Source organism: Panicum hallii, chromosome 9, assembly GCF_002211085.1.
Source record: "Panicum hallii strain FIL2 chromosome 9, PHallii_v3.1, whole genome shotgun sequence".
Classification (NCBI taxonomy): domain Eukaryota; kingdom Viridiplantae; phylum Streptophyta; class Magnoliopsida; order Poales; family Poaceae; genus Panicum; species Panicum hallii.
Window position 1 is genome coordinate 73323549 of NC_038050.1, and position 26319 is coordinate 73349867.

General features: G+C 43.0%; 4 protein-coding genes, 1 non-coding gene and 1 pseudogene across 10 annotated transcripts; 3 read left to right on the forward strand and 3 right to left on the reverse strand.

Annotated features, from left to right (window-relative positions):
* Positions 1–280: 280 nt before the first annotated feature.
* Positions 281–4620, forward strand: LOC112873456. The gene is made up of 4 exons (XM_025936403.1): positions 281–552; positions 649–893; positions 3945–4099; positions 4309–4620. The coding sequence occupies exons 2-4, from the start codon at positions 771–773 to the stop codon at positions 4589–4591; spliced, it is 561 nt and encodes a 186-aa protein (XP_025792188.1). The 5' UTR covers positions 281–552; positions 649–770; the 3' UTR covers positions 4592–4620.
* A 3485-nt stretch (positions 4621–8105) lies between these two features.
* LOC112874268 lies at positions 8106–10451 on the reverse strand. Of its 5 annotated transcripts, none has more exons than XM_025937500.1 (9): positions 10194–10451; positions 10009–10108; positions 9692–9819; positions 9464–9603; positions 9299–9367; positions 9060–9198; positions 8824–8883; positions 8635–8678; positions 8106–8390 (listed from the first exon to the last, which is right to left on the reverse strand). In XM_025937500.1, exons 1-9 carry the CDS (start codon positions 10288–10290, stop codon positions 8304–8306), a joined length of 864 nt encoding a protein of 287 aa, XP_025793285.1. In that variant the 5' UTR covers positions 10291–10451; the 3' UTR covers positions 8106–8303. The 5 variants fall into 5 exon arrangements, 4 of the variants coding, with proteins under 4 accessions (XP_025793285.1, XP_025793284.1, XP_025793286.1 ...); XM_025937499.1 differs by having other exon boundaries at positions 9060–9219; XM_025937501.1 differs by having other exon boundaries at positions 9060–9351; positions 9692–9815.
* Positions 10452–10605: 154 nt separating this feature from the next.
* LOC112874267 (DNA (cytosine-5)-methyltransferase DRM2-like) lies at positions 10606–14773 on the reverse strand. The gene is made up of 8 exons (XM_025937496.1): positions 14457–14773; positions 13989–14129; positions 13600–13705; positions 13467–13513; positions 13212–13370; positions 12220–12319; positions 12023–12111; positions 10606–11929 (listed from the first exon to the last, which is right to left on the reverse strand). The coding sequence occupies exons 1-8, from the start codon at positions 14460–14462 to the stop codon at positions 10769–10771; spliced, it is 1809 nt and encodes a 602-aa protein (XP_025793281.1). The 5' UTR covers positions 14463–14773; the 3' UTR covers positions 10606–10768.
* A 1955-nt stretch (positions 14774–16728) lies between these two features.
* Positions 16729–18884, reverse strand: LOC112873457 (annotated as a pseudogene).
* On the forward strand, positions 18600–18671 carry TRNAT-UGU. Its single transcript has one exon. It is a non-coding gene; the product is annotated as a tRNA-Thr (tRNA).
* LOC112876452 (actin-related protein 4) lies at positions 18772–26173 on the forward strand. 2 transcript variants are annotated; one of them, XM_025940572.1, is made up of 20 exons: positions 18780–18981; positions 19070–19161; positions 20011–20184; positions 20261–20334; positions 20652–20732; positions 21186–21246; positions 21318–21367; positions 21957–22011; positions 22257–22334; positions 22408–22461; positions 23398–23451; positions 23535–23595; positions 23809–23860; positions 24409–24475; positions 24732–24791; positions 24884–24946; positions 25073–25135; positions 25452–25516; positions 25649–25717; positions 25799–26173. In XM_025940572.1, the coding sequence occupies exons 1-20, from the start codon at positions 18969–18971 to the stop codon at positions 25842–25844; spliced, it is 1332 nt and encodes a 443-aa protein (XP_025796357.1). In that variant the 5' UTR covers positions 18780–18968; the 3' UTR covers positions 25845–26173. The 2 variants fall into 2 exon arrangements, 1 of the variants encoding a protein (XP_025796357.1); XR_003225322.1 differs by lacking the exons at positions 22408–22461; positions 23398–23451; positions 23535–23595; ... (6 more) ...; positions 25649–25717; positions 25799–26173 and having other exon boundaries at positions 18772–18981; positions 21191–21246; positions 22257–22319.
* The last annotated feature ends 146 nt before the right edge of the window (positions 26174–26319 follow it).

Genomic DNA, 26319 nt, shown 5'->3' on the forward strand with positions numbered 1-26319 from the left:
AATATATGTGTCACCAATATTTTAGATAAGAAAACTGCTTCACATATGACCTATTTGCACTTTATACGACTTCGTAGCATACAAGTTATTTGCTAACGTATTGCAAATTCGGCCTATAATGTTAGTTTTATGGTTGGATTTAATTAGTATTTAGCTATCTGCCGAGCTAGATGAGTATCGCATGCATCGTTCAGTATGTGTTGTTGGATGTGTTAAGAATGTTAGCTGAAGAACTTAAATAAAAGTATCGTTGTATCGATGACATGTGCGTTGGGCTTTAGAATATAAGCAGGGGCTGAAGATTTTCACCGGTGTTAGGGGGGTTCAAAGCCCCTGCTCGCCCCCTGGTTCTGCCGTTGGGTATGGATGAAGAAAGCCATGGAGCTTGAGCAACTATGTGTTGTGATGAAGCAGCAGCAGCTGGAGGAGGCTCAAGAAAAGGAAAGTGTGCCGCAGGACATGCAGCTGAGGAGGACCAACAAGAAATGTGTTAAGTTTCAGGACATCTGGGTCGAAGTACACTCGTGCTCGGGGGTGTATTTGAAGATATAAGTGAGTTTTTAATATAAAAAATAGCATTGCATTTGATTGAAAACACATGGGTTACATTAAATGCTACTACAGCTGCTGACGTTTTTCTATTTGCAGCTAAGATTCATCCCATGGGTTACGCAAATGATCCGGTGCCCCAGTAAGTGTATAATCACGGCCCACCAGACACATTGCAGATCTTTTCAATCAAAGTGGGACCGGCACGCAATTTAGGAGGAATGGATGGACTGCGTTGGCCATTGCATGTGTTCGATCTCATCGCTCTACGGGACTCAATAGACCAGCATCGGAATGTTATCTTCAACCGCACACGCGATGATTACCAAATCATCACAAAACATGTAAGTTGGTTCATTATTCAGCACATCAAACTCATGTCCTTTTCATGTTATTTGATGATTGTTTGTGCTCTTGCCACTGTCCGCTACCATAAAAAAGATTTTGATCTTCTTCGCACATAAGACAATTTGGATGAAATGAGTAGCCATTATGAAAATTCTTTCACTGAAAGATAATACAGAAAGTAGAAGATACCTATATGGATCGGATGATGTTCTTCCCAATATTTCCAGCTCCCATCTTTTAGCTACATATTTATTCTTGATGTTTTGATCCAGCGATGCATGCCAATGACTTCCTGTTGCTTAATCTTAGACGGGAATACGTGATGCACACACAAAACCTGGATGTTGCTATGATATTGTTCAATCAGACAATCACATACTAAATTCAAGAAAGTTATTGCATTTCACCGAACTATTTCAGAGATACGTTTTAAAAAATACGATTCCCAAATATTTTTTGTTTAAAAATGGAATTTTTTTGTAAAATTACAGTTACTACTTCATATTTAGTAATTGAATAGGTATGATGACTTAGAGTCCGTAATTGAAGCCTCAATAACTAAATGTGGTCGGTTGAAGAAGTTACTGATATGTCCTTATGGTATAATTTTGTACTATTTCCATTTTACATGGTACATATATAATATATTAATGTCCGAAAATGTTAGTATAATTTTCTTTAGTACTTACTCTTTTAACTTTGCCATCACCCACCGAAGGTTCGTGTACTGTATTTTATAATTTAAGATACAATAAAAGTAATGACCTAGAACGCATAATTAATGAAATGTCCTACTACTTCACAAACACTGCTTTGACCACTCATTCTACATTTCTCAAACTTCAGCTGATGCAAGATAGTAGTTACTCAAATGTATCATTTTCTATGAGATCCTAAACTTGAATACCTTGAAGAATGGCAATTTTTTGGTGAGGCGGTGCAATACGTGTACTATAGATGATTGGCAAAATCTTAAAAAGTTATGGTGTTTGAAGTAGTAGCTTTAGTGTTGGTGAAAAATGAGAGACAGGAGCTAGCACCGGACCCCTAGCAGCAATCCAGATTTGAACACCTGCTAGGAAGAGAGGAAGTGGAGGGTTTGAATGGGAAGTTATCTCCTTTTACCTAATTTGCAGAAATAGTAGCATCTGCCTTGTGTGTTGACTTTATTGTTGCATAGAGTACCAAAATGATACCCAGCTCCGTACAAAATACGTGCATGAATTGAAAATTAGTGCTGAACTGCTTCTAGGACTTGAGTTCTAATTGCATGTTTTTAAGCTAACCGTTCCCAAATGATTTCACGTACACATATACTTAATTATGTTTATCATAACCAATCCATCTCTTTATAAATTATGCGTATGAATTAAAGATTAATGCTGAACTGCTTCTAGGACCTGAGTTCTAATTATATGTTTTCAAGCTATCTGTTCCCAAATAATTTCTAAATTGATAAGCTTAATCACTGTGGTTTCTAATCAATTGATGAGCAACATAATGATAAGCTCAAAATTATTAGTTCTACATATTAGTCGGAGTGGTAGAATTATGGTACAACAGAAAAAATACTACATGATTGTCTAATGACCTGTTCTTGGTAGCAGTATTTCGATCATGAAAATTAATTGGACCATGCATGTTCTCAGCTCAGGTGCTTTCTCACTCTGGTTGTTCAGTTCGCAAAGGACTGTTCTAGAGGCATCCACGTTTTTTACTGGTGATTTGTTGCACTATAGTGCCACGTCAATCTGCCCGTGTTTTCCTTACTTTGCTTGGCTGAAATTACCTCTTGGAAAGCAGCGCCTACTGGTACTAGCACAATTAAATCAGAGATGTCTTTAAACAGTTCTTTTCTAATTTTTAATGCTTCGCCTTACGACCCTTTTATTTTTCCAGTTTCTCAGACCCGTTTATGTTAGGTACACCATTACCTTTTCTACCTCACTCACTACCAAGATGGAGAAAATCATACTACAACCTATAACAAGACTTCACAATCACATTGCTAACCTCAATTTTCATCATTGTTAATTGCTCACTGATTTCAGATTTCATAGACATATTAGGAGACTATGCAAACTGAATGCAATCTCAATTGAAATTTCCTTGGTACAAGGATAATGTTCTTCAAGTTGAATGAAGTAGAATGCGTGTACTTTTCTTCAATTCTGTTCTACTCAATTCATTTCAATGTTAGGCAAATATGTTCTACTTAATATTGTTATATCCATGTGGTATTTACATGCTAATATGCTGTCTGCTTTCTTTATAACAAGAAGATACAGCTCATGCGGCATTCTTATTCTTTAAAATATTCACTATATATGCTCCTGATTCCATCTTCATATACATGTTTCATTGAATAGCAAAATTCATGGGCCCTACAAGCGCACCAAAGGCGCACTACATTTCTAGTTATTTCTATGTTGCACAGCAGAGTGTATAGTAGTTAGTGCTGCAGATTAGATTGCATAGTTGGAGGCAAGGGGTCTCACCCTGCAGACATGCAACCTGCGATTTCATCATCACTGTTGATGAATGCTGGTAGATAGCTCATGGCGTAGTCAACGCAGTACACACCACATCTTCCTGCTTCTCAAGTCAACAGCCCAGGCTTTACCCTTGCCTGTCTGCTTGTCAGCACAGATCCTCCCTGCATGTGTCTGCACATTGATAAGCAAAGGGGGTAATTATTTTTAAGTTGCACAGTACGGCGTATAGTAGTTAGCGCTGCATATTAGATTGCATACTTGGGAGGGAAGCAATCTCGCCTGCAGAGAAGCCATCTGCAATGCCGTCGTCATTGTCCTTCAGTTCCTGGGACCCAAAGGAATGCCTAAGGAACTCCAGGCTCTTTTATGCTTACACCCTACAGTCACACGCATGACCAAACGACTAGCTGTAATTTGTAGATAGATAGGCGCACCACATATGAGTTTTGGTTGCTTGTGTAATGCATAAAGATATTCTTTCATCTTTTGTGGCAATCATTTTTGTTATGCACTAATTATCTTTTATTATTTATTTAATGATGTTTCTTGCAGGATCCATATTTGGTAGTGACGGGTTCTACACGTGCTGCTGTGACGAATGAGGATACAATCCCTATGACCAAAGAGGCCGCTCTAAAAGTGAAGAGCATTGATGGGTCTCTAAATAAGCACTTGATTTTTGAAGCTGGGGCACTACCATCTGATGAGTTTCCTTGGTGCACATTGATTTGATGGGCAGGAATAGGAAACTAGAGATTGCGCTCGCTCAAGTTGTGGCATCTGTGGAAGCCACCATATTTATCCGCGTCCTTGATGTTTATCCGAGTCCTTAATGGTACATGGCCAATTGTATTCAGTGGACAACTTGCTGCATTTAGCCAGAGTAAGAAAATCGTGCTCGCTGAGTTTGGAGATGACGGGCCTGTTACGATAATAATGGTAACAATAATGGTAACGTGGACCTATCTCGTTTTGTCGTCTCCGTTGAATCATCTGGAGATTTGGTTGTTTCTTACAAGGCATGGAGAGGTGATGAAACAATGCAAGACGATGTGTTGTTCAAGGCTGAGAAGAAAGGTAAAAGTTATGCAACTCTTACATTTGGTTCTTGCATTTTGGAAGTCCTTGTTGCTTGGTCGCCTATTCGGCCGGTGTGTGAGGAGTTGGTGAGTATTTCAGAGATGGTGTATGCTAAGTGATAGCTAGCGTGCGGTATACTAAGTGATAGTGTGTGGTGTAGTATCGCAACATTGTATATATCCATGTTTCGGAAACTGTAATGCATTACTGCCTAAATATGTTTAGTATGTCTTTGATTTCTTTTGTGATTGATTGATGTTCATAATTAAGCTCTCATTTCATTATAAATATATTTATTATGTTTTTGGTTACTTTTGTGATTGATGTTCATAAGCTTTGGTTTGGTTGTCTGGATTTTCTACTTACTATTTAATGAGATATAAATTACAAAAGTTAAAATACAAAGTGTTACATACCTATACTATACTTGTAAACGAGATGCATGTTCTATTTAGAGTGTTGCATAAGTTTACATAAATAGAGTGTTGCATACGTTTACATATGGGGCTATTGCATTTTTGCCCTTACTTTGAAATCCAATTGTGACTTTGCCCTCGCTTTTGCTCCGTTTGTGATTTTAGCCCTACTTTTTCAATGCGAAGCCTTTGCTTACCCCTACTCCGTGAAGAGCATGTAACGGTGTCAAATGACCTAAGAGAAGATAAGTTTGCCCTTACGAATATACCCCTACTTTTATAATAAAACCATATGATGTGACCTACAAATCACATCAACAAAAACACAATAAGCTAATTCATCCTATAATTACTCCTTAAGACATTCAGAATGAAAAATAATTAGATTGCTCTTTTACCTAGCCTCCAAATCCACAACTGGATTGCCCCCTGCATCCATGGCCGACACGTGCACCGTGGCTGGCCGGTGCAACTGGTCTAGACAAGCATGAGCCCGTGCCTCCGCCGGCACTCGCTCAGCACATGGGGCAGCGCTGCGCGCCCGTGCCCACCCGTGGCACCTCGCGGGTGGCCTCACCGCTTGCTGCTGGCCTGGCGGGAATCGCCGCTGAGCTTATTAGGGTTAGCCCGTGTACAACAATGGAAGAGGAGCATGAGTCAGGTACCGCAAGGAGAGATGATTGAAGAGATAAGGGTTATTTTTGTCTATTCGCCATATTACAAAGGGTTTTCTCATTTTTTTTGAGAGGTTTATTTATTGATTCAACTAAACAAAGTCAAGAGTAGGGGTAAACGGAGGCTTCACAGTGAAAACATAGGGTAAAATCACAAACGGAGCAAAAGCGAGGGCAAAATCATAATTGGATTTCAAAGTAGGAGCAAGAACGCAATAATCCCTTTATATATATATACACACACTACTGCTGCTGGCTTATAAACACGATACGATCCTCGTAAATTTACGGGATCCTATTGTGGGTGTGTCCAACGGAAACCATCGTTGTCCTTGTTTGATCGTTGGCCGTGATAAGCTAGGGAAAGACCTGGCAACGATGGCTGGCCGTGATGGAGTCATCGCTGCCGTCTCCGCTCCTCGTGATCATCACCAGCCCTGCAGTGCTGGCTCGTGCGACATGGCTGGCTATTGAATACGTACAGAGAGCTGATTGATCGATCGCAGATTTTTATGATGGGGATGGATGATGTATAATGGATAGTATAATGCGTGCCTGCCTGCCTGCATTGGTCGGTCAACTGAACTCTGCAGGATGTGAACGCGAGTGCGATCGCGATCGACATGGATCCAGGAAGGCCGGCCGGGGGCGCCGATCGAGCTCGTCGGAGCGGATGTTGCCTGAACCTTCCCTGAATATGTGCATCCCGCCTACCATTTTTCATTAAGTAGTTTTCATACTTGTTTCATTTTTTTTAGAGTAAAGTGCTTGGTCTGTCCTTGAAATTGAATGATTGTGTCGCTTAGTTACTTAAAAGTTAGTAGTTTTGGACGTCATGTCATTTCGATCTCTAGCTATGTTCTCAAAATACATATTTCACCCCTAAACTTTGTTTGGGTGTCGTCTAGGTCCAGCGACACCGATTAAGAATCGGCCATATACGTTCCTCAACTTATTACTTATTAAATTGTTCGCTTTTTCAAATTAAATATAGCAACTTGTTATGAGCTGAATCAGTTTTCCCATATATATAGACCATCTATATATTATCTTAGTAATCGGCTTAAAGTACCCATGACCCGAACATGCTGAATATAGCCCAATTTCAGCCTAGTTGCCCAAAGCGTCCTTTGGCAGAATGGCTTGTCTCTCCTGGTCATGTAACCTCCGATGACATGGATGATGATTGGATGGTTCAGTGGCCAATGGTCGTCTCTCCTGGTCATGTAACCTCCTTTAAAGGCCGTGCTTTGGGGTACCCGTAGTACTTAATCCCGTCGGTGTGAGTTGTGTCTCTCGGATCAAATCATGTACCATATCATGGATAAAACATCGCCGAAGGATATTTGGGACAAGTTGGAAGAGCAGTTTATGTCCAAGACACTGACCCGTAAGCCGTACCTGAAGCAGAAATTGTATATATGGGCTAAAGATGTGGGAGGGGTCGAATCTTGCTGAGCATATTAATGTCTTCGATCAAGTAATTGCTGATCTTGGGAAGGTCGATGTGAAGATTGATAATGAAGACATGGCTATTATTCTTATGTGTTCGTTGCCAGGGTCTTATGAGCACTGGGTTACTACACTGACGTATGGCTGGATGAAATTGTTACAGCTTTGCTGGGTTTGCATGAGCAAAGGAGGAAGAACAATTTATCTGAAGATCCTTTTGGAGGTGCTTTTGTAGTCAGAGGTGGTCACGGTGGTGAGGATAAAAAGGGCAACGGGAAGAAGAAGGGGCTGCAGTGCTATAAGTGCAAGGGATGGGTGGGAACATAAAAAGGCTGAGTGTATGGAACTGAAGAAGGTTGGAGGAACCGCAAGTGTGATGATTGCCGAAAAGCAGGATGAATCAGATAGTGATGGTGATGTTCTCACAATATCAAGTGAAAATTCTTGTGAAGCGTGGTTGTTGGATTTAGCTAGCTCGTTTCATGTAACACCAAAGAAGGAGCGGTTCTCGTCATACATTGAGAAGGATGGTGGTCTTGCTCACTTGGAAGATGATTCGGGCTACCGTATCATAGGAGTGGGTGATATCAAATTCAAGATGTGTGATGGACAAGAGATTCTACTCAAGAGTGTGAAGCAAGTGCCGTGTTAGGGAGGAATCTAATTTAGCTTGAGTTATTGCATGATGAAGGATGGTTGTATCAGGTGGCGCTTGATAAGAAGATCTCGAGGGTCATGCGGGAATACAAGACAGTTATGGTTGGTGAGAAGTCAAGTGCACACCAATACAAGCTGATGGGAAGCGTGGTTGAAGGTGGAGTCATGGATAGCAATGCAACTGTGGCGGTGTTCTGTCCGGAGGTCGGCAAGGCGATGTGATCGGCCTTGTCGAGCTGTTCTAAGTGAGCAGCAAAGGGAGACGACTCAAGTCCGGTACACGGAGGTTCGAGCACGGACGACTTCAAGGTGGCGTGCATATTCTTGGTTTGCAGGCATCTATCAGCCTGATGATATCTGCTCTAACTGAGAAAATACGAGACCTGTTGATACCGGTAACTTCAATCACGTTAGCAGTTGACCGTCGAGTTCGATTCTCTGTTAAGAAGCATGGTTCTCTTATTTATATTGAGTATACTACAAGGAGTCGTTGTGGAGCACAATTTGCAGTGACGCTTTGGGACAGAGTGGACGACAGTAAAACATTTCCATCCTTTTCAACCAAAATGAGCAGAGATGGAAACTCCCAGCAAGATCGTTGTTCATCTGAAGAGTGAAGAGGCGTGACTGGTTTACATCAGCTGGTTCCCCACGGGGTCGACGGTGAAATGTAGCTGGAGGGATTTCTCCACAATCGGGTGGAACTTTGATGCCCACATCTGCAACTCACAGGCAAACAAACAATCAGCTATGGAGATGGCAAATACGGAGAGTACAATTGAAACAGTGCCTCTTGTTTGCTGATCCACTATAGGCTTGGATCCAATGTATTTGGCGTTCATCTCCAGATTTGTAATTCGGTAGGTAAACATCTAGTATCTTATATGTAATACAATTTGTTTAAGGTATGCGAATCCAGACAGGAAACTCAAATATGAACAGATGCAAGTAGAGAATCCTTACATCCTTGTACTCCATGCTCTCCCTGAACAACTTGAAGTCATCATCTGCATGAAACGATGAATTAAGTAAGCAACCTTAGATCCAACCAAGTGGCAGTCAAGCTTTTGATCAAGTAACCCAGGAATTCAAACTTATGTATAGAGTTTACGACTTGAGCATGAGAGGCCAGGAAACTTATAGCCCACTAACATGATGGAAAGCGGATCACTGCAGCGTGATTATATCCGTTTTCCGGATTCAAACAGCGGCCTGACACAAAATAGAAGTATGACATCAGAAGCAGTTGCCTGAGATTGTAGAGTTAAGTAAGAAGAAAAAAATTATGTGAAACAAGATGGATCTTCAGCTTCAGCAAAATGTACAGGTGATCCAAGGTTGCAGTGGCAATTCGACAGAGGAACCGTACGGATACCATGTAGTCTTACCACAGGTTGCCTGCACAATAAATGAACTGCATTGGCTGATCAACCTCTGCAGAGAAGATGATGCATCCTCCATTGCCTCTCGAGATGCAGTCTCCAAGAAAGATATCAGCAACATAAACTCAACACCGTAGTTAAAATCCTGACTCAAGGACCAGATTTTCTGTTTAAATGCAATGGGTAGTATTTTACATAGTAAAGAATGGTACCAATTTACTCCAGAATAAGGTAGCTTGAGATACCTCTCCCCTACGAAAGAGGGGAATAATGTCATCTTCCACCTCAGACTCGAAATCTACAGAAACTGAGCCCTGTAAGTTATCCAAAATGTGACTATCATGGTGCTATGAGCATAAAGAATCAGGACGGTGTAGGAACTGGAAAGAAGATTACATGCTGAGGCGTACATAGGAAACAGGTTTTACGTGGTCATCAAGAATTTTGGAATAGTAGGCACTGCTCTGGAACTTGGCAATGTCTTCTTTCTGCTGAAAACGCATGAAGACAGCGTGCGTAAAGTTCTCGCTATTTGGCTCCTCTATGCGGCCTGCATACAAATATGCCACAAAGGGATACCAAACTGAAGTTCATAATTTTAATTGATTCTGCGGTTGAGGTGGATATAAGCCTCTCACCCAACGAGATTGTGAGTATCCCTCTCATCTGGTACTGTGATGTATACAGATAATCCAGCATATCTTTCTCTTCAGCATCTGAGATGTTTGGCTTGGCTCCAAGCAGAATAATGTGCTCCACAATCTTTCTGCAAAGTTACTGAATCAGCTGTCTACAGCTCTGCATAGTCCGGATTAGCATCTATACTAAGCTCTTCTGAAACATGAGATGACAGTATGCAGAATTTAGAACAACAAAGGTAAAAATTATACTTTCACAGGGCAACATTTTTCCATTTTGAGGCAATTTAGTAATGCAACACTCAGAACACCCCCACCTTTTCTTCACAAGGCCACCAGACGGTGCACCATTGCTGGATTCGAGCACACCACGAGTGGAAAGGATCATCTGCTTTCCAGTCCCCCGCCATCTGTGATCTACACAAACGCAGGGCAGTGCTAAATCTACATTGAACATGCATAGACTTTGCAAAGAAGCCCAAAGCTAAGACTGAGAACTCACATCGGTCCAAATTCAGCACAGATCGTCGATGAAGCCCAAAGCAGTTTGCAACAGGTCGTATGGTGTGAGGCACCTGGGCTGATGCTGGCGCCAACATGCTGAAAATTCAGATCCTGGAAGCTTTAGCTCTCATTCTCATTGTTGCTGCACTGGTTTTTATGGCTTTGGGTGGAGTTGCGGTATGGTGGTAACCGTGAGGAGAAGCAGGATCTTTTGGGTTGGCGTGCACACAAGCTCCTCACCCTCAGTGGGTGGTTGCAACTTATAGCACTGTCCCTTTCGCAGCTTCACAATTTCAGATATTTGTTGCATCCAGAAGTACTGTTGCTCCGATCAAGGATTTGTTCCCAAAGCTACTAGAACTCATTGAGAAATACTAATTTGAAGAAGGAAAGCGTCAGTGCCACAGAACTGTGCCAATATGACAATTTTGCATTGATCACCAAAGGCAACTAAAGAAGCCTAAATTAGAGTAACATGTGAATGACACCAGCCAGCCTTCAAATCATTCACTAGTTCGACAAAAAAAGAAAAATGCTAAAATTCTGGAACAAGACAACAAAGATACACAGAAACTACAGACGAGCCATGATGGCCTTCACATCGCCCAAAATCCTAAAATAATGGAAGAACAGTGCAGAATGTTCGCCCTCCAAGCCATCTCTGTGGTGACGGTTGCTCCCAGCCAGGTTGTTGCACGGACTGCCTCCAATAACTAGATCAAAACCACCAATTCTTCTAATATATGCCTCGATCTTCTCCGATGTCAGTGTTTGCACATCGCTAATCTCAATCAGCTTGCCTGTTTGCGTCTGATCCCACCAGCTCTTTAGAATGGTTCTGTTCACTTCAGATTTCTCTACAGAAATTACATAGTTCATGCGAATACCAAGCCTGTGGAGAGCCACCTCGGCCCCTCCAATACCAGAGAACAAGGATAGCACATTCATGCCATGTGGAAACATGTCCTTGAGTACCGAGAGGTGGTACGCAACAGTGTCCACTTGGAACGAGTTGCCCAGGGACCGGTATCTCTCTGTCCTGCTGATTCCTCTGGTATGATCCTTCGGGAAGCCGAGTAGGAACTCCATCTCATCTGGCTCTAGAGGAGCAACCTTGTTGAGACCAACCCATACCAAATTCCATTTTCTGCATTCTTCAAGCACATACTTTTGAACTCTTACAGGAGGCGGATCTTCACTATTTGTTAGGGCTAGGCGAATCCTCTCTGTCAACTTAGCACTAGCCACACAAGTCTGAAGGCAGTTAAATTGTCGTCTTGGATCCCATGAGGGCCACCACTTCTTGGTACGAGGGAAGGCCTCAAATATTGTCTTTGGGGGTAAGGGAAGTAGAGGTGACCTGGTCACGAGAGGCAGGTTATGTATGTAGCCTCTCTTTCTGGCGGCAGCACAGAAGAACTTTGAGTCTACAAATTCTGGCTCAATATCAAAGAGGAATCTTGATATTTTAGTCCAAACACCTTTCGGGGCGAGTGCCACGTTCTCATAATAGAAGTATGGTGGCCCAATAGCCGGTCCAGGTAGTGATCTGTTCGCTGACCTTAACCCGTTTGGCAAGTTAAAACCAACCATTGGTTTTGGGAGACGCATCGACTCATCATCACTACCATCTAGGGGCCCTCTACTTCCTTGTGCTTGACCTCCAAACCTCTTTCTCTTTCTCTTGTTCCCTTCCATGGGCCTTCCTTTCTTTCTCCCTCCATAGGAATTATCCTGCAGAATTACATAAACAGTTCCATTGTCAGCCCATTACATTAGAACTGGACATTTTTGCAGATTTAAATTGACAGTTAAACCAAAAGGCACCTCATGGTCAGAAGAATTGCCACAGCAACCACCTGCTGTTTGTGAGGCATAGATCGAATCAACCAAAACAGAAATAGATGCATCCTGCCCTGAGTAGTTTCAAGGTTGGAGATTAACCTTAGGAACATGGTTTCTGAAAAAAAAGTTGCTTGCTTTGCTGAAGAATCTAAGGCATACGGAGGTTAGAGAGAGCATACCACATCTAGTAACAGCCATGTTGACCTCATCTTCTGGAAATCCCATTTTCACCAAGTAATCAACTTTCCCATCAATCTGTGACATCTCATGTAAGAAATCCTGTACAAAAAGCACAGGAAAGCACTGAGAATACAGTTGATGCAGCTACATAAACTAGCATTACAACTAACTACCAAAGTACAAAAATAAAATTCTTGAATCATCATAACTATGGACAAGTCAGGAAAACAAACAGCTGTTTGATTGAGAAAAAGTTTGCAAGGGATAAAAAATGAGAACCCCAGCTGCGGTCTAATTCAACCAACTTTTAGATACAGGCAATTACATGCCCAAGACTGCAAAGTACAAGACAAGTTCAATATTAGTGAAATAGGAATGCTTCTGAACATAGAACCTCCAATTCTCAGGACCAGTGATCAATTTGCATAAGTATCAAAAAGGAAGCGCGCAATTAAGATGACATAGATTCCACCCAACTGCAGAACCTTTTGTGAATGCTACAAATGATAGGATGGAAGGTGAGATTTGTTATTCCACAGTAGTGTGTTGTTCAAGAATGTCATTAACACAAGAGTTGTAGATGAAATGCAGCAGTTCAAAGTTTATAATTGACACAACTATCTTGACTACCAATACGATTCTCATACAAAATCCAGGTTTCTAGTTTCGTGAGAACATGCTGTTTTGCCTAAAAGAACACAATCCACCCAAGTATAAGGAAAAAACAAAACAGATTATTAGATTTCTAATACAGCTATGTAGCTAACACCTGTTTGACAACAAAAGGAACAGGAGCAGGTAAAAGTTTAATGCAGAAGTAGTCTATGGTTTTCACGGTAAGTAGTCTATTTAGTATTTACTGCATTATAACTTGAAACAAGTTTGATGCAGAAGTATTTATGATTGAGTTAGTAGTAGTAGTAGATGCATAGCATGTTTCTCAAAAGGAAAAGTAAATGCATACAGTCACCAAGGGGGAGCATGAAAATACCTCGTCATCGGATTCATCAAAGGTAGGACCCCTGTTTCTCCCACCAGCATCATCATCGTCCCAGTTTTCTAGATTGTCATCATCGTCACTATCCTTTGCAGCTTGGGGGTCACAGTGAGAAGCAGAGCCGTTCTCCAAAGAAGGATCATTGCCTATGGCCTGCATTTCACATCACTTGTAAATACAAATACTCTTTCACGCATGCAATAAGGTCATCAAAGAATTACAAATAAAAGCAGGCGTGTAGATGAATACCTTGTAGGTAAGAAGAAGTTCGATTAATGAATCTGCCCCGTTATCCCCTGAAAGCAAAAGCAGCAGTCGAATAGAGTATGTAAAATCACCAATAACGAAAATAAATGAGATGGAATGGGTCATTAAAAACTACCATTATCCTTCATGGCCTTCAGAACCATCTCCTCCGGGAAACCCATATCCACATATTCCTGAACTGCAGATGCAGATGGCCCAGCCTTCCCATTACCATTAGCAACCTTTAAAATCAGACCAATAAACAAACAGCACATTATGATCGTAGCCACAACAAACAAGGTAAGAGTAACATTGGGGTTGTTCCAAACCGGCTCAAACCAGCGGGGGGAGGATAAACTAACCATGATCCTGTTTCTGTTCATGTTTAGTGTACACCCCCCCCCCCCCCACCCCCCCAAAAAAAGACCCAGTTTGGGCCAGTTGGCAAGCCGGTTTCACACTCTTGAGTAAGATCAACTGAAGAACAACTAGCTGGTGAGATCATGGATCGGCTAACTGCCTTACCCTTGTCGAGGGGCCAGGAGCATCAATGTTCGTTGATGCCAGAGCTGAAGAACCAGAACCAGCGGCGTTGAAGCTCACCGCATCCTCCTCATCACTGTCCCACTCGAATTTATCACTATCCTCGCTGTCGCTAACCCAGTGCTGTAACACGAATTAAACATCCCACGTCAGGAACCTCAATCAACAATTGAATAAAACCACCAGCAATCCCAAAACGGCATCCAGAATGCAAGTTCTGACTCAATTCCAGCGCAAAACCCCCCAAGTTGGAGCGCTAAAAGGAAGAAAACAAATATTGGGAGTAGTGCATCGCAATGACCTCGCAACATCGCAGAACCAAATCTAACGCGCGGAATCACCGCAAAATTAGTATCAAGAATTCATCAAACAGAAAAAAAAATATATCTCCTCGCAATACATGGAAGGAAAGAGAGCAGAGAAGATGAGGGGACGAGAGATAGCTCTCACCACCATTCTGGAACGTTCGCGAAGCGTCTCGGGCTAACTCTCCCTCGATCCCTCTGTTCCTCCCCGGCCCCGGCGCGGTGAGAAGCTGCGGCGACGGAGTCGGCTCCGCCTCTCTCCACACGCGCGCTCCAGAATCTCCCCACGGACGACCTCCCACCTTCTTCTCCGTCGCCCTCGGCCTCGGCGCGTTGGGAGGCGGTGGCAGAGGAGGAGCAGGAGGCCGCGACGGCTAGCGGACGGCGGCGCTGCCTGGCTCCGCCCTCTGGCCTCTTTAGACGAGGAGAGGGGAGGAGGGGGAGACGGCGAATCTCAACGAGGCCGGTGTGGTGTGGTGTGCTGCCCCCGCCAAGTAGCCCGTGCTGTGGGCACGTCGCTGATGATTCACCACTGACCTGTGGGTCCTATCTAACTGTGACCCAGTATTGTCAGTGAAGGAAAGAGGCGCGGTTCTGGGTAAGCGTAAGGAGTAAGGATTCGGTGTGGCGATCGACATGTGGTCACTTGTGTGGGGAGTGTTCCGCAGAGTTAACAGACGCCGCTCGGGTCCCCCGCTCCCCGTTCGAATTTTGGAGGCACACAAGTGGACGCAGAGTTCGTTGCGTAGCGCGTGTCTCGATGCAAGTGGGAGGAAAGAGAAAAGCTACCCAGATATAAAGCCAAACCAAACACAGCTGGAATTCACTGGTATCATGGTAGCGCGTGCCAGCTAATATTTATTTATAAGAAGCTAGTGATCTTTATTATTTTATAATAAAAGGATAGTATTTTGAGATGTGTGGAATCAATATTGGATCCATCCATCTTCCTTATCATTAATTTTAATATAAATAATTTTTGCTATGTATCTCGACGATTACTTGTCTAGATGCATACATAGAATCCCTTTATTTTTATAAATAAAGAAAATTATTATTTTTATTCCTTGTTGTAGGAGCATCTCCAAGAGAGTAGCTATTTTTAGCTCTCTATTTAACTCTTTAAAAAAAGTTCTCTTCATACTTAGTTGTTTACTCTAACAAACTCTCCATTTCCTACTATTCAAATCACAACAACTCCTTCAACTCTCTCCTCCACACACTGATGTGTTGAGTCCCACGCGTCATCCGTTTTATTTCCCCTTCTTTATCCTCGCCGACCACACCCTTTCCTCTCCGCTCCCCTTGACCCGGCCTCATGCTCTCCCTCTCCCTCTCCACTCCGTCCTCCTCCGACGGGGCCGGCCCCTCCCTCCCTTTCTCGTTCCGGCCTGGTGTCTATGGTGAGGCACGGCGGTGGCGTTCATTGGCGGGCCAGCACGAGGGGGCGGGAGCGGCGCGAGCGGGGCGGGAGCGCTTCGGGGGGTGGCGGCGGCATGAGGGGCCCGGAGCAGCAAGAGGGCGCGAGTGCAACAAGGGAAGGATGAAGATGGCGCAGGAATAGGTGCGCACGCAGGAGGAGGAAGATGGCGAGGGGAGGGTGCTCGGCAAAAAAGCTTAGCGGAGGGGAGAAGATGCCGAGCGGGATAGCGCGGAGAGGAAGAAGGAGAGTCTGTTCGATGGGATTTTCACTGCTGCTATTCCAAAGATACATAGCCAAATCGATTTATTCAGACTCTTGGAGTTGCTCTAACCCCACGTAAACTTTGGATGCTAATCTATTTTGATATTTTAAATATTTTAAAATAGCGTGTATGCAATGAATAGGTATTACATCATTACGAACTATAGCGACTATATCCATATGCTAGAATGTACATGCAAATTATAGAAAAATTATTAGGGGATAACTTAGTTCTAATATAATTCTTAAAAGTAACTCGTGATTCAAAATACCCAAAAAGCAACCAGAGAGTGTATGATATAGTTCTTTTTTGCATTACAAAATTCAATAGGATTTGAATTTTGAACTGGCAGAACATTCCAATCCTGCGCTTTCCAATTTCTGGATTTTGTAAACAGGCCTTGTCTACACATGGTTGCTATATATTGATGATTATTGTTTATAAAATGTTTTGCTGCGCACGAACTGAACAAGAATGCCGAGTTTATTGAAACCCACAACATAGTCCATGGCACAAGGCACAGCAAGACACACTGACACTGCGACCTCGCGCAGCATCACAGCACACACAATTCAGACACGCACAGGATCTTGGCTCTCACACCAACGCAGGCAGCACTGCATGAAACATTCTACTACTACTACTGGTTGGTTGGTAACAGGACACGACACGTTCGTCACGCATCCAGTCTTTATTCAGAAGAGGATCGGAGGACGTACGTCCTGCAATCCGCTACGCACGCCGGCTGCTGCCGCGGCTGGGCTCCTCGTCGTCGGCCGGGGTGACGACGATCGAGGTGCTCGCAGACGAAGCCGGAGAGGCCGGCGCCGACAAGGGGCCCCGCCCAGTACGCTCAGTGGTTGCTCCAGCGGCGCGAGCCCACGATCGCCGGCCCGAACGCGCGTGCCGGGTTCATCACCGCGCCGTCGAGCGCGCCGCAGGCCAGCACGTTGGCGCCGGCCAGGAGCCCCACGGCGAGCGGCGCCACCGCCCCGGCGTGGCGCCCCCGCGGGTCCATCGCCGTCGCGTAGTAGGCGTACATGAGCCCGAACGCCATGGCGGCGTCCAGCACCACCGCGTGCCAGCCGGTCATGCCCCCGGCCAGCGCGTACTCGGGCAAACGCTGCAACAACAAGCGTACGTGTGGGCAGTTTCAATTCAGATCAGTTAGTTTTGGGCTTTTAGCAAAGCAAAAATTCTTCAGCTAGCTAGCTAGCTTTTAACAGTATATGATTGGTATGTGCATGTGCAAGTGATGGACCGATGACGACGTACCACGCCACCGGTGGCGAGCCTGAGCAGGAGCGCGCCGGCGACGGCGCCGAGCAGCTGCGCGACCCAGTAGAGGAGCGAGCGCACGAGGCAGACGCGGCCGCCGAGGAGCGCGACGAAGGTGATGGCCGGGTTGACGTGGCCGGGAGATGTTGACGGTGCATGCCACGGCGGCCGCGAGCGCGAGGGCCACCGGCACCAGCCCGATCCTCGCAAGGGAGAGCGTGGCGCCCTCGGCGGCGAAGACGAAGATGGCCGTGGCCAGGAGCTCGGCAACCGCGTCGCGGAGCGTGCCGGCCGGGTCCGTGGCCGTGGCAAGGCGGCCGACATTGAACCGGCGCCGTCCCGCCCTCATGGCTGATCGATCGATCTACCTAACTAGCTAGGTAATGGATCAAATCGGCCGGCCGGCGACTCTTGGATAACAATGCAATGAGAGGCGTTGTCGCCAGGGCGGCCGGCCGGCGAGGCGGCTTATAACGGCCGGGGATGATCGGACGAGACGACGGAGTGTCACGTTCGGAACGCGCGGCGACGTGCCATGCCCATGCGTGGTGCCTCATCATCGAACGCATCCCACACTGCTCGCATATACTTATTACCTTGCCTGCTACTAGCTTTAATTTTGTGACCTCGGTGATTCGATCGGCGTTGTCTTAGTTGCCCTGGGAGATCAGTTGGCGGCCGGGAGAAGTGGCTTTGCTCTCGTCTCATATGCGGTTTGAGTGTTTGATTCCAGCGGTTTATACCATAATATCTCTAGTAGATTACTCATATTTCTTCTTAATATTAAAAAATTAATTTTTTATAATTGGATGTGCTCCAGCAGATTACTAATTCCATCGCCAATACCGAAATTTTTGGTAATCACCAAATTACACCTTTCTCTTGCTCAAATGTAGGGGGATTGCTCACTCCACCTTATCTATTTGAATAATCTGCTCTAGCACTCATTACCAAAAATATAAAAAGTGGTATTGGCAATGGAGAGAGAAAATATATAAGATATGAGAGATAAGTAATCTGCTGGAGATGCTCTTTAGGCTGCTTGTGCTTTGTGTGCTGGGCTCAGCTTGCATTGGCATTGCTCTCTCTTTATTTATTTTTTTTGCTTTGGTTTTTCTTGGTTAACGTGGGCTCATGGATTTGACGTGAGATAGATGAGTACACTCGATCTGCACAACGAGAGAATGTTGTTCCTGAGGTGCTGCCAATCCGAGACTACAACGCATGTTTTGCTAGTCGGAGCTGGAGCGCTGCCGGTGTAGTGGGCAACAAACCCCGAGAAGGTACACATCTACGAATAACTTTAATTACTGCCACACACAACAGCCCCTATAGCTCAGTGGTAGAGCGTCAGTCTTGTAAACTGAAGGTCCGTAGTTCGATCCTGCGTGGGGGCATTTTTTTTTGTCTGGAGTTTTGTTTTTGCCTATTACGCTGCCTAGTTATTATTTTTCGATTTCCAAGGCCAGGAGCGGGCAAGAAGAGCTCCTGCTAATCTCCCGCTGACAAGCGGGCCACACCATCGAGGGTGAGGTGAGGTGCCACCGCGCCAATTCTCGCACGGCCGCCAAGTCGAGCCCAAACACGCAAAGCTTCCCTCCCCGCCCCATCTCCGGCGAGCTAGGGTTTCCGGCCCCCACCTCGCCTCCCGGCCGCTACCGCTCGGCAATCCCGCCCTCCCCGGATCTCCAGCCATGTATGGCGGAGGTAAGCTCCTTCGCCCTCCCGTCCGCTCCCGCTAAACCCTAAGCCCCTGGAGATCTCACGCACCCGCCGCTCCGTTTTGCCTTGCCAGACGAGGTCTCGGCAATCGTCATAGACGTGGGCTCCTACAGCTGCAAGGCGGGCTACGCCGGCGACGACACCCCCAAGGCCGTCTTCCCGTCGGTGAGAGAAATGCGTCCCCCTCCCCGCCCCCCCCCCCCCCCCCTCTCTGCTGCTTCCAAACACCTCAATTTCGCTTTGGGGTGTCTGTAAGCTGTTAGGCGCCAAATGCAGTTCCTGGTAGTTTGTTCTGGGCTGGCGAATTAGCATCTAGTCTGAAAGTTCGTGAGGTAATTTAGTCTGCTGACTTCAAATGCTGGGTTCAAACATGACGCGCTGCTGCTTCACTTCGTTCTGTACACATATATGCTGTGTTCTCTTACAATTTTGGATAGGTCCGGCTCAATTTGTGAATTCTGCAACAGATATTAACCTGCACATAGATTCTGGCTTCGTATATGGATACTTTAGCTGATTGCAAGGTTAATTAGTGTCAGTTTGGTGTTTGCAGCAAGCCCTGTAGTGTAGCCCAGCAGGTGTATAGTTGCTAGTATTAGCTCTCTCTTGATAAGTGAACATAGTTTCTGCCTAGTTGGTCCTGCTGCTGTTGATTCTAGAGGCTAACTTCAGATCCCATGGAACTGACTGATAATCTAAACCACATCTTCTGTACCAGTTCATAAATAGGACATTATTATCCTCTTATCTTGTTAGATTCAGTATTTTGTTTAGAAAATGCTAAGACATCATATCTATGGCAAACTCACAAACGTTAAGGATTTAGTATGTTCAATGAGAAATTATGTATGAATAACATTAATGACTAATTCAACTGCTAAGTGTTTTGCAATTTCTTGTCATCTTTTCTAGCAAAATTACTGCAGCTTAGAAATGTTTTTGTTTTTGCTCCATGGACTCATGCTCGGTGAGCTACCTACAACAAATTCTTACCATGCCTTTCGACATGTCAAGGTTGTTGGTTCAATTGAACAAACTAGAGACACTGATGACTCCAAGACAGAGAAAGAAGCTGACTCTGCATCAGATTCTAAGAATGGAGCCAAGCCTATGGATGTGGATAAAGCCAAGACAAAACGCAAACTTTATGTTGGTCAAGAGTTGGAGTTCAGACGGGATAATATGGAGGTTAGTGTCTGTGCGTACTGAGGTTTTAACTTTGGTTATCATTTGTTGATGGTCTTCCCCTCACTGCCCCATACAGGTGATTTCACCTATGAAAGATGGAACAGTAACTGATTGGGATATTGTTGATAATATATGGAATCATGCCTTCAGGTGAATTTTGCTACCTTTTTGTCGTGTTTCCAAAAAATTTCTCCTCATTACCTTTTGTAGGTTTTTATTTGAATCTGAACATTGTTACTGCTTAACCTTATAATTTTCTGTTAACCTGGTGCAGTGTGTTGTTTGTGAAGTCTCCTGCTATATCTGCTAGTAAAATACAATTGGTTGTTTTAGCTTGATTTAATTGATGACATGGTATTATTTCTCTATAAGCCAACGTTAATGAAATTATAATTTTTTATTTCTGGTGTGGCTCTGCACTTCCCTTTGCCCCTTTTAGTGTTACTCTAACTTATTCCACATTTCAGACGGAGGTTGTTGATTAATCCTGAGGAGCATCCCATGCTCATAGCCGAACCATCTACAAACACTGCACAGCAAAGAGAGAAGTATGCGCTTATGCTTTCTATTTACATTGTTTCTATTACAATACTTATGAGTCATAGAACAACACAACTGGTTTCCTAGCTTCTTTTGTGATCATGACTCTTTCATACATACCAGTTCTATTACAAGGACCTGAAACTATTTTCTTATTTGTTAGTAAGGATTTATTTGCAAATACTACCGTCATTATGCCTTTTTATATTTTATATATTGTATTTAATTTGGGTTGTTTCTTTCTGGTGTTGTTTCATGTTTGGGTTTCATATGTAGCCTATCCCAGCTTGCTTGGGACCCAAAGGCTTTCCTGTTATTGTTTTTTTGGGTCTTGTTGGTACCTCTGTCTTTGCTTACTCTACTAGTTGTCTGTTTGTAATTAATTACATACTCCTTTTCCTTATGACTCTAGAAAGACTTAATACTTTCATCGCTGACTGTTGTTTTACATGTTTCCATAGAGCAGCAGAACTTATGTTTGAGAACTACAAAGTGCCAGCACTATTCCTAGCGAAAAATGCAGTATGTCTCTGTCATAATCAATACCTATTGCAATTAGTTTGTTATTTTTTGATTGTTGATTCTGCTCTCAGGTGCTCACATCTTTTGCATCTGGAAGAGCTACATCTTTGGTGGTTGACAGGTGAGCATTTTAATGATTCCATTTCCCTCAGCTGAAGCAGATATTGTTTCTTATATGAAAAGCTCCATTTCCTCACGTTAGACTGGTCAATTCATGAATGGATGCATCTCCATTTGCTCTCTGCTTTGATTAGTTCTTCCTCATCCTTGTTATCTAATACAACATACGAACTATACTTTTGCATCATTAAGTTGGGCACAATTGCACAGGTATGATTGCTGATTAGTCCATCCATCCATACCATGGAAATAAAATGGAATTGAGAAACTCAGTTGATACTCTTTCTTGTTTTGCAAAATTGCAAGAGCAGATTCTACACCATTCTGACTATTAACTAGCATACACAATGATAATTCCCTTATCATGATTTTCACATTGGTTCTATTGTGTTAGTTGATAGTTGTGTGAATCAATGCTTTACAAACTATGGCTTTGAATTGTCTCCATTTTGAAGTCTGCTGTGTGTGTTGGGACACTGCTCGTATTACAATTACACCATTGATTCAGTTCATCTTAATTTCCATGGCTTTTGGGGCTTCATCATGATAAACATGGCTGGAATATGACAATGTGGCCATTTTTGATGCAGTGGTGGTGGGTCTACTGTGGTTTCAGCTGTGCACGACGGTTTTGTTTTGCAAAAGGTAGGATATATTTTCATATGTGACAAGCTCGCGAGTCATAGCTCTCTGTAAGGGGAAAGTGTACGATGCCATACTTGTATGTGTCTAATTAGTGTTCTGCTTTTTGTTCGGTATTTCCGTTTGAAAACATGAGCAACCAATACTTATTTAATATTTAATAAATTAGTCAGTTATTACACAACATCCCTTCAATCTTATCTGATGGCTATAACTTATTTATTTGCTAACATGTTTTGTGATTGCAGTCTGTGGGGACTTCTCCAGTTGGCGGTGAATTTTTAACTGACTGCATGATGAAAAGCTTGGAGAGCAAGGGTGTCGTTGTAAGCTTCTCTCTGGCTTCACATGGCATACTAATTTGCGCTCCCTGTTCACTCTTGTTTGTTCCCTTTCCAGATTAGGCCCAGATATTCATTTAAGAAGAAGGAAATCAGTCCTGGAGAATATAAGGTGCTGTTTCCTTTAAATTATGTTGACATTTAAATTATTTCTGTCCGCTTGTGATTCTTTCAAGCCAAGGGAAACCTCGCCATACCATTGAAATAATAATACTATGTAGTATGTAAGCTGATCTGCCATTGTGCTTGAAATACTTTAGAAAGACTTTATAGGCTTGTTTTGATAGTTAGGGATGCAACCAACGCAAAAATAAGATAGCTGGAAACAAACCCAGGCTGTATATTTGGCTGTCATCATTAGCATCTTCGATCTAAATGGTTCTGAAATAGCGCCTCATATTCATGCATATGGACTTGTTTCATACCTGGTAACTGATAGTGTCAGGCTGTCAGCATATTGTAACTTGTAAGTGAAAAATGTTTAGGTTTCTGGTTACAAACCCTTGTTTTTCTCTCCAGTGTATCGCTCAAGTTGCATTGTGTATGTTTAATAGTCAGATACAGGAACCCCAGGAGATTCAAGTGATTATAGTTCCCATTCTGGATTACACGTACCCTACGTGGTTCTCTTACAGCTTATGTGGCTTGTTATAAGGGTCTTAGGCTCTTAATATGTTGACCTTTGCTCTGTTATAAAGTCTCATTCATTTTACTGCCGTATTTGCTTGCTACTCCCTATGTTCCAAAATGTAAGACGTTTTGGTTTTGTCCTATTTCATGGTGGCTCTAATAAGACTAATTTGATGTCGTAGATGTTGATGCATTTTTCTGTAAACTTTGTCAAAGTTAGAGAAATTTGACTTCGGAGAAAACTAAGTGTCTTACATTTTGGAACAGAGGGAGTACTACTATTTGCCACTCCTACAAAATAGTTATCACTATACAATAATGAGCTTTGACACACTTTTGCAGCTAAAACTGCATTTTAGATGAATGAAAGGCAAACATTCTGTTTCTGTAACTTTATTGTCTGTCCTTGTCGTTTCAGATTGTAGATCTTGATCTTCCAAACACAACAGAGAGTTACAGGTTGTACTGCATGGTATGTTCATTTTCAAACCTTCAGTTTTTTTGTCGTGTTATTTTTTCTCTTTATGATCTCAATGATGATACGTTGGATTACAGAGGGCCATTGCTAGTGACATCAAGGAGTCTGTTTGCAGAGTTCCAGATACCGCTTTTGATGGTATACCATTATAATTACAATATTTATGTGGCAGATGCTATCTTCAGTGCTGTTTCTATTGTGAATTCAATATTCCTTAATTCCTCTGGCTTTTATGTGTACCTTGAGTCCATAAACATAAATATTTTTATTTCATTGATTTATATTAAAAAGATTTCCTTACATTTCTTATTATGTTGAGTACTTACTTTCCCAGCTTTATTTTTCTTGCAGAAGTGGCATATGCAAATGTTCCTACGACTTCATATGAGCTTCCTGATGGACAGTAAGTTATATTTCAGCCACATTTATTTCCAGTTAAATGAGTATTTATATTGTCTCGTTATATTCATCCCTGTCAAGAATGGTCTTTTACCTTGGGGGCTTATTTGGGGCACCTCAACTCTTGGTGCATCTGGGGCCTGGGTATCCCATATTTGAATGGCATAAAAATGGATCATGGTATACTCTGACTTCATAATTTTGATAAAACCAATTTTACCATGCCACAAAATGGATCATGAGGGACTCAGATGAAATAGGGTTCAAGAATGAAGGGGATAAGGACACACTATTGTTTACTGAATTTTTTTTTGCCCTTATCTCTCACAATATTCATGGAACATTTGAAACTTGGTGGATCATCTAATAACCTTGCCTGGCTAGTTATTCATTTGCATGGTCTCTGAGGTGGGATTCATAGATGCATCGAGAGGGTGGATGCAGTGTATATCCCACCTTTTCCACTGCTCTTGTCTTTAGTCTTATGTTATTTTTTTCTTTGGCATGTTCTGGTTATGGGATTTTTAACTTATTGACCTGATATTTGAGCAGGACTATTGAAGTTGGTGCTGATAGATTCAAGATTCCTGATATTCTATTTAATCCATCTCTATCCCAGGTGAGTAGTGTGGAAAGGGGTAGTACTTGCTGGTTGGAATGATTTGCATGTTGTAACTGCCTAACTTGTTTTGGTATTATTGTATTGACTTGTTGGTTTTGCTACTAGATTGTGTTATTGCAGAGCAGATAACTAGTTCATTGCTTTCTTGTTTAGCATGTTTGAGTGGTCTAGAAAATTATTTTGAAGTCAGTGGACTTGCTTTATCTCTCCCTACATCTCTCGTTATCATGCACACAAATTTTATGATTGGCAGACTATTCCTGGGGTTGATGGATTTGCAGATTCAATGTCAGTCCGTGGCCTTCCACGAATGGTGAGTTTTCAGAGTTCCCTTCTGTTTTGCGTGTCTGGAAGCATGGCAATTCTTTGTATAGCTAAAATTGCTGATACTTCGTTTCTACCCAGGTCATTGATAGCGTAAATAGGTGTGACGTTGACATACGCAAGGAGTTATTTAGCAACATCCTGGTAAAGACATAAATTACACAGCTGCATTTTGCTACTTTATATGCATCATGCATGATGGCATGTGCTCCTTCAGAATTATTCTTTTGCAACACTATCCTAACATCTGCAAACTTGTTTCCTGGATAGCTTTCTGGTGGCTCATCATCAATTCTGCAGTTAAAGGAGCGCCTAGAGAAAGAAGTACTAGAGGTACAACTTGTTTTTTGCTCATATATACAATATTATATAGGTTTGTAAGATGGACACTATATTACTGGATTTTTCATACAATAGTTTTCATGGTACTGCAGTATTTAAATAATTTCCTTCTACATAACTATGAAGCAATGGTCAATAGAGTATATTTGGATTTATTGATGTCTACCTCTCTGTTCTTGTTGGTTGGTATTAGTGAGTACAGTAGTTCATATAATCAAGCTTCTGTGGTTAATACTGTTGAAATGGTTCCTTAGTCCCTGAATGTTTTGTATGTCCTGGTTCTTATTTTCACATTGAATTATTGCAGGAGTCTCCTCAAGCTGCCCGTGTTAAGGTTATGGCAAGTGGAAATTCAGTAGAGAGGCGATTCAGGTTAGACTACTATGTTTGCTTGTCTTAGTAGCATTTACCCTTATCTGATGATTGTAGATAAGATTCAGCTATTGCTTCTTTCGCAACTGCTATGTGCAACGGCATGGCTGATTTGTTGGACCTCAAATGCAGCGTTTGGATTGGAGGGAGTATTCTTGCATCACTTGGGTCGTTCCAGCAAATGTGGTTCTCCAAAGCAGAGTAAGCTTGATCTTTTAGGTTGTCTACATTTTCTCATACTTGCCCTGGACACCTGATAATCCGCACTATATCTCTCACCAGGTATGAAGAGCATGGAGTTTCCTATATTCAGAGGAAGTGCCCGTGAAGCAGGGGAACATGTACCGCAATAATATGCTTCGCAAGGGTTGTATGTCCAAAGGGTGCGTGTGTCCAACAGTTAGATGCCTTGTCATGTTGGCTTATGAAGGCTCTTTGTCAAGCTATATTTATCAATGTCATGACTAGTTAGTTTTAGGTTATGCAAGGGTGTAAGAACAGGGTCAGCTAATACTTGTCATTGATGTTAGATACATGTGCTAAATCCTTTTCTCTCTGCTGTAGAATGAGATGGGGTACTCTATCTTGTACTGGAGCTAACTTTTTGCCGGCAGTTTAGACTCAAGATGAACTTGGTCTTTGTACCGGTTGTTTCAATCCCTGCAGCAGTTCACCTTTTGTGTTTCTTTCAAAACATCTGCAATTCTGGACTCCTGACAACACAACGTATATTAAGCAAGCAGGTAAAAGATAACGATAGTAACCATACCGTTGTTAACAGAACGGTTACTGCTCGGTTGAGC